Raw genomic sequence first — 13,641 nt, 5'->3', positions numbered from 1 at the left:
GCGTCAGCAGCCTCCCGGCGTTCGGCTTGCCGGCGACCCTCTTTGGATTCTCCGTATCGGTCAGTCGCTGAAGGTACTCCGTATCGGTCAGTCGATGAAGGTAGTCGCGTCGACTTGAGGGTACGCCAGAGTTCGCCTCAGCTCTAACCACCTCTTTCATATTCTGTCGGACGGGTACCACTGCGGCTAGACCAAGTACAGCAGCTCGAGGACATTCAGTGCCACAGGAGAGATGCGGGTGCCTGGGATGCGTTGTAGACGAACAGTGAGGCGACTGAGCCAACGCAGGATTCGAGGCAGATGAGCACGTCTTCCGTCAGTGGCACCGAAACCACTAAAGGCGTACCAGAAGCTGATAGCGGCTGGGTATGTAGGTGTCCGGGATCCAGCACGCCTTGCCACCTACTCGGCTGCTCGGAGGTAGCGTACAATATGTCCGGGCTGAGCATCGGGCATGTTAACTCAACACCTTGCGCAGGCACCCACGAAAGCCGGATCACCGATTGTCTGTAACTCGCCTGGAAGAACTTGAAAACAGCTGCGTGTGAGGTGTGTGAGTGCGGAGAGGAGCTGTGGGTGTGGCAGTAGACTTGTTGAATAGGTTTGAGCGGTGAACGAGTCCCTGAGAAATCCGAGTTCATGGGTGTGATCGCTGGACCCCGCCGCTATCTCGGTGAGACAGTCGTGTCGAGGTTTTCGCTGAGACCCACTACACACGCAATCGAGAGACGTTGTTTTGAACGTAGGAGTGAGCTTGAGTGGAAGATCGCGGTTCGTGATGATGAGGTGGTGTTGGAGAAAAGAAGAGTCTCAGCTCGGAGGTTATCACCCAGCACCACCGCCGATCTCTTCCCCCGGTCTTCCTTCCTGCATGCACAACCCTGCCCAGACATGCCAGACCCACTTCCGAGTCGGTTGGAACTTCTTCCAAGTTATATACTGCGCCTTTGCAGCTCAAGGGCGGCTTTTTGAGGACTGGGGACCGTGGGCACTTGGATCCGAGAACACGGGGCATGCCGCCGACTCATCGGACCGGCTGGGTGATGGCAGCCTCCGCTCCTGCGACCCACCTAGTCCCATCCCCCAACACAACCTCGCACCCAGCCCCACTCCGTCTAGGACATGGGGTCCAGGGCCTCTTCATTGACTCCAGTGCGGCCCAGCATCGACGAGGCTGCTCGACATGTTGACTGGGAGCACCGGCCTTGGGTGCGTGTTTGGTTCCGCAGAAACGCCGGTTTGTCGGGTGGTCGGTGGCGACGTCTTGTCTGGGGAGTGGGAGCTTGGGAGGGCAATGCACAGCGTGCCGCGGATCGCACAAGGTATAAATGAAGTGATGTCGACGGTTCTTGATCCGTGACGGATGTTGCAGTGGTGGAATCTGGCGGGCAGAATGGGAGGCATAGTGGTGGGCCGGCTTTTCGGGCACTGCCCGCTCAGATTGTCGGAGTTCCCGGGTCCTATACACACCCGGGAGCCATGGCTGTACGCGACGAACGTCAGGAATGATCACCTCTGAAGGTCATGACACTTGTACGCGTGTCATGATAGTCGCGAGTACGAGTAGACAAGTCGTGGTCGATACCATAGTGGTCCACGCCGAACAGTCGGCGGCCTCGGACCGAGTCGATCGTGCTACCCCACGGAGGCCCAAACTCTTAAAAGCGTGGTTCCGTCTGCCCCCAGGTTTATGGGACCTCGTCTACTCATTCTTCATGCCCTAACACAGGCTGCTCAACTTTCCGAGAGCAGGGCAAGTGGCAGAGCACGGAGCGCAGAGGACAAGAAGAACTTGACCGGATGATGGTTTGCCGGTTTGGCGGGGCCAAGCCAAGTCGATTGTTGGATCACGTGACTTGATTGGGGGAAGGAAGTGGCGACTGGGGTCACGTCCTGTGTCGCCCCCCTTCCCCCGCCTTTCTTCCCCGGCGCGACCGACCCCCATCTCACACAAAGCCCTTCACTCACAACCCGACAAACTGCACCCCGTCCACTCTTACAAAGGCCGCAACACTTCCGAACACTGATAAACAACAATGCCGGCCGTGCGCGAGTCATCCGCCGCAGCAGAGCCAAAAGACGCCAATGGCCAGCCAACGCCCAGGCCAGGCAAGAACTGTGCCGGTAAGTCGGGGCGGGCAGACCTTGTATCACATTCTTGCGAAACAGTCACTGACGAGCGGCGATTCGCACAACTGTCCTCCGCGGGGCTCCTGTACTCAGAATGCCGGCGCCTCAAGGTCAAGTGCGACAGGAAGAGTGAGTGGGGTGGCCAAACTCGGGAGTGAATGCTCACCCGCCCCAGTTCCGTGCTCGGCGTGCGTGCGGCGCGGGTGCGCGGCCATGTGCCCCGGCGAGTCGTTCCCCATCAAGGAGCTGTGAGTGTGCGGCGTGGGCCCCCCTGACGCCAGGTTCTCGGAGCGCCAGACGCTGCTGGACAAGGTCAAGGACCTCGAGGCGCTCGTCAAGGAGCTGTCGCGCCGCCCCGCCGAGCACCCGCACGGGAGGTCGCCTGCTGGCGCGGCGCCGCTGGACGGGCTGGGACTCCTCGGCGCGGCGGGCGCGCGCGCGAGCTTCGACCTTCGGAACGAGGGGGAAGAGGCCGCCGACATGCTGCGCAACGAGCAGCGACGCGTCCAGCTCGAGTCGCCGCACACGCACGACGGCGAGGAGGTCGACGAGGAGCTCGGCGACAGGGTCAAGAACTCGGGCACGCTGGTGGTATCGGGTGGGAGATCGAGATATCTCGGCGGATCGGCCATGCCATTATGGCTCTCTGAGGTCAGTTGTCGAGCTTCCGTGACGCAGAACTGACGCCTGCAGCCTCAAGGTGGTGGCGACGTCGCGGACACCAGACCACCCTCGCCCACGCGCTCACAGTCGCCCAACCACCCGTTCGTGACCGACCCGTCATCGTCGTCCATATTCGGCGTGCCCTCTACACGGCGGTACGCGCAGGCGGTCGCCGAGCTGCCGTCCAAGGACGAGGGCTGGATCCTCGTCGAGAGCAACTACAGACACTTGGCGTGGAACGGGTCGGCGCTCAGCCGCGACGAGTTCGCCGTCATCTACGACAGCGTGTACGCCAACCTCAACGTCGATCCCAAGGGCTTCACGGATACCTGCCTTGCGTTCCAGCGCATCGCGATGGTGTACATCGTGCTCGCGCTCGGCACGCTCGTCAGCCTCGAGCTCCCCCTCGACGACCCGACGGGCAAGTTCTACTTTGACATGGCTCGTCAGTGCCTTGTCAACGGACGCTTCTTGACCTTGACAACGTTGATTGGCGTGCAGACGACTGTGAGTTGGGTCGTGGTTGAGACGCTAACAACTCTCCAGTCGCTCATGGCGCGGTACTGCTCCTATGCGGGCATGCGCAGTGGAACAGACCTCGCATGGCAGATGCGCGGTCTGGCAATGCGCCTGGTCCTTTCTGTGGGTTTTCAGCAACCTAGTACGCTAACCCATGCAGATGGGACTGCACCGGGATGGCCAGAGCTGGAACCTATCCGAAGAGGATCTGAACAACAGGAGGAAGGTGTTCTGGGAGGCGTTCAGCCACGACGTGTTCTTGGTATGTCAGCTGTGGGATCAATGACGAGGTTAGCTGACACACGCAGTCACGATGCTGGGACAGGCCGTGAGGTTTCTCAGCCAGAGCATGACTAACCTCCACAGCACAGGCATCGCTGCCAACCAGTATGACACCAAGTTCCCGGACGACTACTACGTCCCCGCGAGCAACTACTTTGAGCTGCACCGGTGCAAGCTGTCGATCCTGGTCAAGAGGTGAGGTGACATTATGGCTTGGCTCACCTCCCAGGGCGCTGGACGAGTCGCTCCAGGTCAGGCCGTCGCCGTACTCGCATGTCGTCGAGATCTGGCAGAGCATGTGGGTGGCCGTGCACATTTAATACTAACCCACCAGCGTCAAGGCTGAGGCCGAGGTACCTTTCAACCTGCGGTGTCGGGCGACTGCGAGGGCCATGGTGTCGCGGTACACGACCCAGCTCGCCGCCGACGCCGCGACTCCAGAGCCCAGCCGCAAGGACCTCAAGCTCACGTTCCAGGTAGGTGCCGCGTAGACACCGGTCACTTAACTCCCAGCAACACTCCCTCACGCTTGACTACTGCGCGGCCGTCTTCCTCCTCCTGCGGCCGTACTTTGTCCATGCGTTGTACACGTTCCCCGAGGACCCAACGCATTCGCCGTACGCGGACGCCTACCTGGCGGTCATCGAGCGCAGTAGTGTGAGTCAGGTTCACACAGGTGTGGATTAGGCCCAACCTGACTCTCCAGATGATGATTGCAATGCTCCGAAGCATCCACTCGCTGTTCCCCCTGCTGAGCACGCGGCACTGGCAGTTCTGGGTGGGTTTGACGCGCCTGCGCTGAGCTGACCCGCGCAGTCGCACGCCTTCTCGTCAGCCGTCTGCATGGCGACCGTCTGCGCCGTGTCGCCGACATCCCCGCTCGTGACCCTGGCCATGGCCGAGCTCGAGTCGGTCATCAACCTGCTGCAGTCGATCCTGAGCTCGTTGCCGCACCGCGAGCTGCGCAAGAATCTCGACTGGCTCCTGCGCCTGCGCGAGCGCGCCAAGGCCAAGACGCTGGCGGCGCGTAACGCGGCAGCGAACCACGACAGCAGCTCGACCGCGGGCGAGCCCGACGGCCCGGCGGCCAAGGACCCAGAGGAGCACCTGATGCTCGTGGGGTGGAGAACACGTCTGATCGAACTCGGTGAGGGCAGACCGCAGGTGACAATCGTGGACATGCCGCCTGTCGAGCTGCCGCCGCCGCCAGCCAACGACCTGCCTGCAGACGCCATGCTGCCCATGGTGTCGGGGATGGACACGCAGCCACCGATCTGGGTCGACATGATCTCGTCGACGTCGCGGCAGCCGCTGGGCGACACGGGCGAGATTGTCGCGCAGGAGGGGATCTCCCCGGACTTTGTAAGCGGCGAGAGGGGTGCCTTGGCTGACCCGGCAGTTGCAGCAGCTTCTCGGTGCGCCGGTGGGCCAGCCGTTCCCGATCGACGTGTGGCCCGAGACGAATGTGAGTGGCTTGGAGCTTGAAGTCTGCTGACGACCAGACCGACGACTTTAACCAGATTGTCTTTGACCTGCAGAACTTTTTGGGATAGGGGTGGGTGTATACTATGTACTTGCACTATGTATGGTTAGACGGCCTCCCGCAAGCCGCGACGCGATGCCGAGGGGTGGACGATGCCTTTGCCTCCGGTGCGAGTCGAGTGTCAATGACGACGCGACGCTGATGTGCGCGGCGCGTCGCAATGGTTGATCGGATCTGCAAATTGCGACGAGGATAGGCACACGACAAACAATGACCCGCGGGCGGTCGGTGCGCACTGCGGCAGAGCTGCGAGTCGAGCTGCGAGCTGCGAGCTCACCCCCGGGTCGAGCGCAGCAACTGCATCGCGTCGAGCGAGCCAAACAAGCGACGCTGCCACCCAGCACGCAGTAGTTTTGCCTCCGCGCCACGCCCAGCGCCTCTGCTTGGCCTGGTCTAAACTTGACTCTGCCGCGCCGGGGCTGCCCTGCGCGCCCTGCGCCCTCGTCGGGTGGCACACGGGGCGGGCGCAAAGCGGTGCTTCTGCCTCGCGCCCTCGACCGCTCGGACCCTGCTGCGCCCTGATGAAAAAATAAAAAGGCACGGGGGGGAGGGTTAGGGGGAAGCGAGGTTTGTATTATGTTTGGGAGGGGTTTCGACTTTGTCCATTAGCAATTGGCCTTAGACGAGCTACTATGACCAAACACTTGTCACACTCAGGAACACTGGGTTTGAGGTCGGGCGAGTGGGCGAGGTTGGTGGGTCTGGATCGAGGCCGACTTGACGCTGGGGGAAGGAAGGCACTGCGACCTCGCCCTCGTCGTTGCACTCTTACGCGTGTGTACTCTGCATTCCGTAGACGCGCCGCGCTGCGCCGCGATGCACTGCAGCGTGCAGCCGTCGCCAATAGCCCACAGCCCATAGTCGCATTAGCCCGCGACGAACAATAGAAGCACAAAGCACGCCTAGTGCTATTTCGACGTTGCGTCATTGGCCGGCGGCCGCCAGTGGTCCCTCCCACTGCGCGTCTGACACGCCCAGGGACAAGTGCCGCTTGTCGATCGAGGGTTGGGGGGGAGGAAGGCGGCGGGGGAAGGCGCCCGGCCGCCTGGGACCCAAGCACTTAGGGTGGCGCCCTGAAAGTCGTCGCTCGTCGCTGGTAGTATCAGTCACACCCACCCACGCTCGCAGGCAGCTCAGCTCCCACCACGCCCGCCGGCCTGCACTGGCACGCTCCTGGCCGCCCGCATTTTCGCACCAGCCAGCACAGTCACAGGTCACGACAACACTACTGCTGCTACTCCTCATTGTCTCGTCTCTACTCACTCTCTCTTCACCACCTTCCCCTCCCCCCTCCCCTCCCCCTACAGCGCCTGCGCGCGCATAAAGACGAGTCGCGAGCGCCGCACCCCTCGCACTCCATTTTCTCCCCCCCGACGACGCTGCAGCCCAGGTCGGTCGCGCAGCAGTCAGGCTCGGAACCGTTCCCCGCCGGCAGGCGCCAGCACTGCCAACATGTTGTGTGAGTCGCCTCAAGCTGCTGGCACAGCAGCGGCGACGAGAGCATGCACTGACTCCTCCCCAGACCTCACAGCAGACAAGTTTCCAGTCTGTAAGTAGCGTCGCGGCGTCGCCGTCGCTGTCGCCGTCACGACGGCCGTGTGCCGCCCACACCACACACCAGCTAACACCCCCCAGTCGTGCCCTTCGGCATTATTGGGTAGGTCGGCACTAAAGGGATGATGCACGCGGTCGGATCGCGCGGCGCGTCTCGCTCGACGCTAGCACTCGGATCACCGCCGACCAGGTGCAATCCGCAGTCGATGGCGGGCGCCGCTGCCTGCCGCGCGCGCGCCGTTGCCCGCCCCGCCCGTGCACCATCCCACGCTGTGCTCGTGCTAACTGTACAGCTTTTACCGCTACTTATGGTACATTATCCGTCTGATCGCACGCTGGGTCTACCGCCCCATCCCCCTGCCCGAGACGCCGACCTGTGAGTGGGAGGGCGGCGCGTGCGCAGGTGGCCGCTGACACCGCTTCAGACCACGCCAACGAGGATGTCACGATCATCGTGCCTACCATCGATGCGGGCGAGGAGTTTAGGGGTGCGTTGGCGCAGCATTTGGCTGCGAATACTTGCAGCCCGCTGACTCAACCCAGAGGCCGCATTCTCGTGGCTCGTCGGAAACCCCAAGGAGATCATCATCGTCACCGAGGAGAAGATGAAGGGCCCGCTCATGGAGCTCGCCGAGTCGGTCGACCCGTCGCGCATCCGCGTCCTCACCGTGCCGTTCGCCAACAAGCGTCTCCAGATGGCCCACGGCATCCGCAACACGACGACTGATATCATCGTGTTTGCCGACGACGACGCCATCTGGCCCCCGCTCCTCCTCCCCTACGTCCTCGCGTGCTTCGAGGACCAGCAGGTCGGCGGTGTCGGAACCTCGCAGCGCGTCAAGCCTTGCGGCCCCCGCATGACCGTGTGGGAGGTGCTCGCTGGCTTCCGTCTCACCATCCGCAACATTGAGATCTCGTCGTCGACCCACATTGACGGCGGTATCCCCTGTCTCTCGGGCCGTACCGCCGCGTACCGCACCGTCATCCTCAAGGACCCCGACTTCCTCCACGGCTTCACAAACGACCTCTGGCTCGGCAAGTACCACCTCAACTCGGGCGACGACAAGTTCCTCACCCGCTGGATGGTCTCGCACGGCTGGAACACGTACGTCCAGGTCTGCAAGGAGGCCGAGCTTCTCTCGACCATGAAGCCCAACTGGCGTTTCCTCAAGCAGGTGCTCCGTTGGACGCGTAACACGTGGCGCTCAGACATCCGCTCCATCTTCACTGAGCGTTACGTCTGGACAAAGCACCCGTACATTGCCTACACCATGATCGACAAGTTTATCAACCCCTTGACGCTTCTCGTCGGCCCATGTTTGGTTATCTACCTCATCGTCAAGAGTACCAAGCATGTCGAGGACGGCGGCTACCACCTGCCCGCGTGGAACATTGTCGTGTCGTACCTCGTCTGGCTCATGTGCACGCGTACGCTCAAGGTTCTCCCCCACCTCTGGTCGCGCCCCCAGGACATTATCTACGTCCCCGTGTTTATTCTCTTTGGCTACTACTTGTGAGTTGTCATTTGTTCGAACACAGCTCACCCCAGTGCCGTCATGAAGCTCTACGCCCTCTTCACCCTCCACAAGACTGGATGGGGTACCCGCGCGGGTATCGGAGACCCTGCGACGGCCACGACTGCTGCCCAGCAGGAAAAGTTGGCCGACAGCGCTGGCGCGGGGCCCGACCACGGCGAGGCACAACACGGCGTGTACGATGTCGAGATGGCTGCAAGGAACAACAACCGGATCTGAGCCGCAGCCGCCACGACGAGTACGCCATAGCACGAGACGATGATTCAAACACTACACGCACATTACATTGGCCGCCCATGGCCACACGTCCATACCTCTTTGTGAGAACGCACATGCATACGGACTTTATGACCGCGGCGCGCCGAGCGCCGAGGGCCGAAGGCCCGAGGTGCGAGGCTGGGTGGGGGGAGACCCGAGGGCCGAAGGCCCGAGGCGGGGGGGGGGGAGCTGGGTGGAGGGAGGCGGCGCATGCGATCGTGCGCAAGGAGGCAGTGTTGCGGGGGGGCTCATATCATACATGTACAGCGGGCGTCTATGGTGGCCATCTATAGGGGTTGGCAGTGGGTCGTGTGACGCTGTGTTACGGCGGGCGTGTCGCCGCTCAGAGCTCAACCATGCCTCGACACTATTGCGGCCCAGGCCACGACGCAACCATGTCCATAACCCCACCAAAGCGCTCCCTCTCCTCCTCCCCAACTCCCTCGTCGCCCTCGTCATACTCCCCAGCGGCCCGCGGCGCGCGCTTGAGCGCGAGGCCGACGACGACGGGCCGGCGCGGGGCACGCGCAAGCTGCAGCGCCCACCACACGAGCGTGGCGATCTGGGACACGTACAGCTCGTGCAGCGTCGGCTGGGGGGGAGCTCCGAGCAGCGGGGTGAGGTGCAGCGCTGCGGGCGGGGGCGGGAGGGCCGACAGGGGCGAGGGGGAGGCGTGCGTGGGGGGTGCGGCGAGCTGCGCCACGGGGGGGAGGTGGGCTTGGGTCTTGCGTCGTTAGCTTGACTGTGAAGAAGGGGGCTCACCAAACACCCGACCTTGCCGCTCTGCGTGACCACGACGAGCACGCGGTCGTCAAAGAGCTCGACGACGAGCTCGGTCTCGACGCCGCCCAGCGCCCGGCGGAGGCGGTACGTCGGGATCGGGGCCGTGGGGGCTGCGGCGGTCGGCGCGGGGAGCGGGGGCGCGTACGCCTCTTCGAGGAGCGAGGACATGGTGGGTTGTGGAGGAGGGAAGCGAGTTGGCAGGCCAAGTTGTAGTTGACGCTGTCGCCGCGCGCCGTGACGCCCTCGCCACGTGGTGCCGATCCAGATTCCATGACACCTCCACTTTCGGCGTCCTTCACAAAGCTCATTGACCACATCGCCATCGCCATCCCCACCACCATGGCAGAAGGCGACGACCCCGCCGCCGCGCTGCGCTCCCTGCGCGACGCGCTCCGCGCGCCGCCCGCCACAGCCGAAGACTTCACCTTTGCCCTCTCCACCGCGCTCGACGCGCTCGGCCTCTCCCCGACGTCCATCGCCGCCGCGCCAGGCGCGCCGCGGGCAATCGCGCGCGCCCTCCCCACTGCGCAGCAGGCGCTGCTCGCCTGCCTCCCGACCTTCCTCCCTGCGCTCGACGCGCGCGCCCGCACCCTCGTCGACAGCCTCTTCGTGCCCCTAAAGCGCGGGGACACTATCGCCGCCGGCCGCGCAGTCGCGCTCACCTCATACCTCAACCTCGGGGCAATGCTCGCGCCCAGCCCCCCCTCGCCGCTGCCGGCCGAGTCACGCCCGTTCCTCCTCGAGACGCTGGGGCACCTCGCAACAGGGTACGGCCTCGACGACACCTACTGGGCCTGCTACGCCGCCTCGGCTCAGCCCCTGATGTGGGCCGACGCGCTGCGCGCCCTCGCCTCGCTGCCCGCGCGCGCGGCCAACGCCGTCGGCCGCTGGCGCGAGGCTGGGTGGGCGGGCGAGGTGCCGCCGCAGCTCGTGCCCCGCGCGTACTTTGACAATGTGGCGCGCCGCCTCGAAGGGCTGAGCTACGAGCTCGCGCAGGCCGGCGCCGAGCCAGCGCCCCTGCGCGAAGCGTACGCCAAGCTCGCTGGCCTCGGCCTGCTGGCCGCGCCGAGCGCCGAGGCCGGCCCCGCGCCGGCCCTGTTCCCCGCCTTCCTTCCCCCGGCGCTGGCCCACCTCCACCCGGAGGAGGGCACGCTGCCGCCGTACCCCGTGGGATTCTTCCCCGCCCTCCTGCTCCCCCTGCCCGCGTCGACGCTCGCAGCGCTCACCGACTCGCTGGCGCAGCACCTCGCCTTTCGGCTCGCGTCGGCGTCGAGCCCGCTCGAGCCGGACGTCCCGGACGAGCGCGTGCGCCGCGCGGCGGTCGTGCTCGCGGGCTTTTTGGGCCCTGCCGCTGTCGGCGCGGACAGCTGGGCGCCGCTGCTGCAGACTCTGTTGCGGGCGGGCGGAGAAGACATACCCAAGGTCGCACTCAGACGGAGTATCGTCGCGTGGGCTACTGGTGGCGGCGTATCTGGTAGGTTGAAGGTTTTGGTGCACTAGCTAACCTACCAGCCGCGAAACAGCTCATCGACCGCATCATGGACGTGTGGTCTGACCCCAAGCAGATCAAGTTTGGCGTCTATGGGCAGATCTTTGGTGGGTTGAGCTGCTCACGGACTGGACTGCAGCTCACACCCCAGGCCTCACCCACTCGCTCATCCTTGCCCTCTCCCTCCTGCCCCAGTACGACCCCTACCTCGTCGGCCTTGCCAGCCGCGCCCAGTTCATGCAGGCGGTCCAGAGCTTCCTCTCCCACCCCAGCACCAAGATCCGCCGGCTGGGAATGCTCGTCGCCGAGATTCTCAGCGAGCTCACCATCGTGGACAGCGGCGAGGACGGCCCGACAGAGGAGGAGACCATGGCCGAGCTCCAGGCCGACCTGGAAGACGACAGCATGGGCGAGGAGCCACGAAAGCGGAACAGAAAACCCGTCAAGGCGCGTCGGCTAAGGTTCACAGGCATGTGGGACGGCAGCGGCGACGGCAAGGACGAGTGCAGGTGGCTCCGGCGGAGCCTCGGGGTCAAAGACACCGACGCCGTGCTCTCGGACGACCCGTCCGGCACGGCGTGGCTGCTCGGCTGGGACAAGGACGTCGAACCGGAGCCAGAAGTCGCGAAACCGTCCGCCGTCGAGCTCCCATCGCCAAAACTGGAGCCGACACGAGGGAGGAAACACCAGTCCCGGCCCAAAATCGTCATGCTGGACGACGACCAGGCGAACGACCCGCTCGAGGGATACGCCGAGTCAGATCCCGGCTCGTCCCGCTCGGCGTCGCCCACGCCGTCGTTCCTAGAGGAGGTCGCCGCTGACCCCACCCTCGCCATCGACGCGACAAAAAAGAAAAAGCTCAAACGCCCCGTCTACGTCCGCCAGCTGGTCGAGCTGCTGCGGGACAAGGACAAGCCCGAGTCGATCGAGATGGGCCTCGAGTGGGGCGAGGGCCTCGTCCGCGCCAAGCGCAACTTTGGCGGTGAGGTGGTCGAGAACGCCGTGGATGTGGCTCAGGCGGCCATCTCGCTCTCCGACCCCTACCACCTCGACGACTTTGACAAGAAGCGCCAGGGGCTGGTGACGGCGTTGGTGGCGTGTTCACCGCGCAACGTGCCACCGTAAGTTGCCAAGGACCGACCCAACTGACTCTCCAGCTTCCTCGCAGAGCAGTACTTCTCCGCGAGCTACTCGCTGCTGCAAAAGTCCGTCATGCTCACGGCCATGGCGATGGGAGCGCGGGAGCTCGCGGGACTGCCAGTGCCAGACCCCCCACGAACCACCCGCAGAGTCGACTTCCCGTCCAAGACGCTGCCACCAGCGCTCCACAAGCAGTACATCATGCCCCAGGACCAGCCGGAGCAGCAGCAACAGGGCCAGCTCGAGGACGCGGCTGACGACATGCGCAAGCTGCTGCTGAGCAAGGGTGCGCGACAGGGCGAAGAGACGGTGCCCGAGCTCGCACGGCAGCGGAGGCTGCGCGTTGGCGAGCCGGCCAGGCAGAAGGTGGCCGTCGAGGGGAGCCTGGCAGCGAAACAGATGGCTGCAAAGCCAGCACAGCAGCCACCCGTGGCGCCATTCTCGTCTGTCGCCGCCGAGTTTTTCGTCCTCCCCTTGATCAACCGCTTCTGGGAATACTTCCAGGACGCTTCGGTGCGCGAGACGAGCGCGATTGCCTCGGGGGGACGGTACCGCGGCGCAGGGACGGGCCTGGTGCTGTCGCCCATGGCTCTGGAGAAATTCCTCCTGACGCTCGCGCTGCTCATCCACGCGGCGCGCCACGCACCGACCTTCCTCGCCGTGCTTGCTCCCGCAGCGCTCGAGCTCGCGACGACCGTCGGCGCGCGCCACCAGGCCGCGCCAGACCTCGACGGGCAGGCCGACACGAGCCCGCAGGCGCAGGTGGTGTCAGCCGCGCTGGGCCTCGCGCTCGCGGCGCTCGACACGGCCGTCGACCTGGACAAGGGGCGCACGTTTGCGCTCGACGCGCCGGCGCTGGTCCTCGGCGCGGGCGAGTGGGCGCACGGCGTGTTCGAGGCCGAAAGCGGAGGTGCGAAGGCGTCTGGGGGCGGCCGGGAGGGGCGGCTGCGCGCTGCGGCCGCCGGCGTAGTCGTCAAGGTGGCGGAGATTGGGGAGGCGTTTGGCGGGCTGGGCGGGGGGCTGGGGCGGTAGGTGTGCATGCATGCATGAGAAGGGCGAGCAGGGCGAGCGGAGCGAGCTTGCGCGAGACGGGGCCACGCGGGGGGAAGACTATTCGCGGACCTCAGCCTCCACTCCACTCCACGATCGACTAGTGGCACCCGGCAGCGCACCCGGCAGCGAGCGTGAGATAGACGCTCCCGCACGCACAGCATGACGTTCGGATGCGATCTGAGTCAGCAGATCCCGGGTGCGGTGTGCTCGACGGGTCCGAGGAAAGCACAGGCACAGGCGGGGTGAATGGGGCCATGTGGTGTTTGCTGGCGAGGCACCTGCCAGAAGTGGCGGGGGTTGTTCTGCCTCAAGACTCACGATGCACCCACAACCTCGCGGCGGTTCCGGCCCCCAACGCCAGTGGCCCAGTCGGAGCAGCAGTGACCCCGCCGCTGCTGGCCGCCCCTCCCCCCTCACTGACCCTCGCTCCCCTCCGGCGTAGCAGACCGACTAAAGCCAAGCCGCCCGCCACACCCCCCGCGTTTCACTCTCGGCATAGGCACCAGGTGGTGTTTGGCACTTGTCGCGCCAGTCCACCACCACCACCAACACCCCGCACGCGTTCCTAGCCCTCCCGGCGCACAGCACATGACTGGGGGAGGGGGGGCGGTGCAGCGGTGAGGCGGTGCGGCGTCTCGGCGGCGGCCAGGCGGCGCAGCGAGCGAGCGCCGAAGCCCCAGTGCCTCACCGAC

General features: G+C 64.9%; 4 protein-coding genes across 4 annotated transcripts; 3 read left to right on the top strand and 1 right to left on the bottom strand.

Annotated features, from left to right (window-relative positions):
• Nucleotides 1-2,036: 2,036 nt before the first annotated feature.
• Nucleotides 2,037-5,147, top strand: Q8F55_005376 (uncharacterized protein; the record flags this gene model as incomplete). Its single annotated transcript, XM_069353865.1, has 15 exons — nt 2,037-2,124; nt 2,170-2,259; nt 2,306-2,378; nt 2,412-2,781; nt 2,824-3,300; nt 3,340-3,435; nt 3,473-3,574; nt 3,659-3,789; nt 3,824-3,892; nt 3,929-4,070; nt 4,108-4,251; nt 4,301-4,372; nt 4,411-4,956; nt 4,994-5,059; nt 5,097-5,147. The coding sequence occupies 15 exons, from the start codon at nt 2,037-2,039 to the stop codon at nt 5,145-5,147; spliced, it is 2,517 nt and encodes an 838-aa protein (XP_069208507.1).
• Nucleotides 5,148-6,589: 1,442 nt separating this feature from the next.
• On the top strand, nt 6,590-8,445 carry Q8F55_005375 (uncharacterized protein; the record flags this gene model as incomplete). Its single annotated transcript, XM_069353864.1, has 7 exons — nt 6,590-6,596; nt 6,660-6,686; nt 6,773-6,794; nt 6,985-7,067; nt 7,117-7,179; nt 7,235-8,204; nt 8,241-8,445. 7 exons carry the CDS (start codon nt 6,590-6,592, stop codon nt 8,443-8,445), a joined length of 1,377 nt encoding a protein of 458 aa, XP_069208506.1.
• Nucleotides 8,446-8,851: 406 nt separating this feature from the next.
• Nucleotides 8,852-9,435, bottom strand: Q8F55_005374 (uncharacterized protein; the record flags this gene model as incomplete). The annotated part of the gene is made up of 2 exons (XM_069353863.1): nt 8,852-9,208; nt 9,247-9,435. The coding sequence occupies 2 exons, from the start codon at nt 9,433-9,435 to the stop codon at nt 8,852-8,854; spliced, it is 546 nt and encodes a 181-aa protein (XP_069208505.1).
• A 102-nt stretch (nt 9,436-9,537) lies between these two features.
• On the top strand, nt 9,538-12,928 carry TEL2 (telomere binding protein; the record flags this gene model as incomplete). The annotated part of the gene is made up of 4 exons (XM_069353862.1): nt 9,538-10,741; nt 10,780-10,863; nt 10,908-11,877; nt 11,914-12,928. 4 exons carry the CDS (start codon nt 9,538-9,540, stop codon nt 12,926-12,928), a joined length of 3,273 nt encoding a protein of 1,090 aa, XP_069208504.1.
• Nucleotides 12,929-13,641: the final 713 nt, after the last annotated feature.

The sequence above is a fragment of the Vanrija albida genome (genome assembly GCF_041260175.1).
Source record: "Vanrija albida strain AlHP1 chromosome Unknown contig_4, whole genome shotgun sequence".
Lineage (NCBI taxonomy): Eukaryota > Fungi > Basidiomycota > Tremellomycetes > Trichosporonales > Trichosporonaceae > Vanrija > Vanrija albida.
This window is presented reverse-complemented; position numbering and strand designations above follow the sequence as displayed.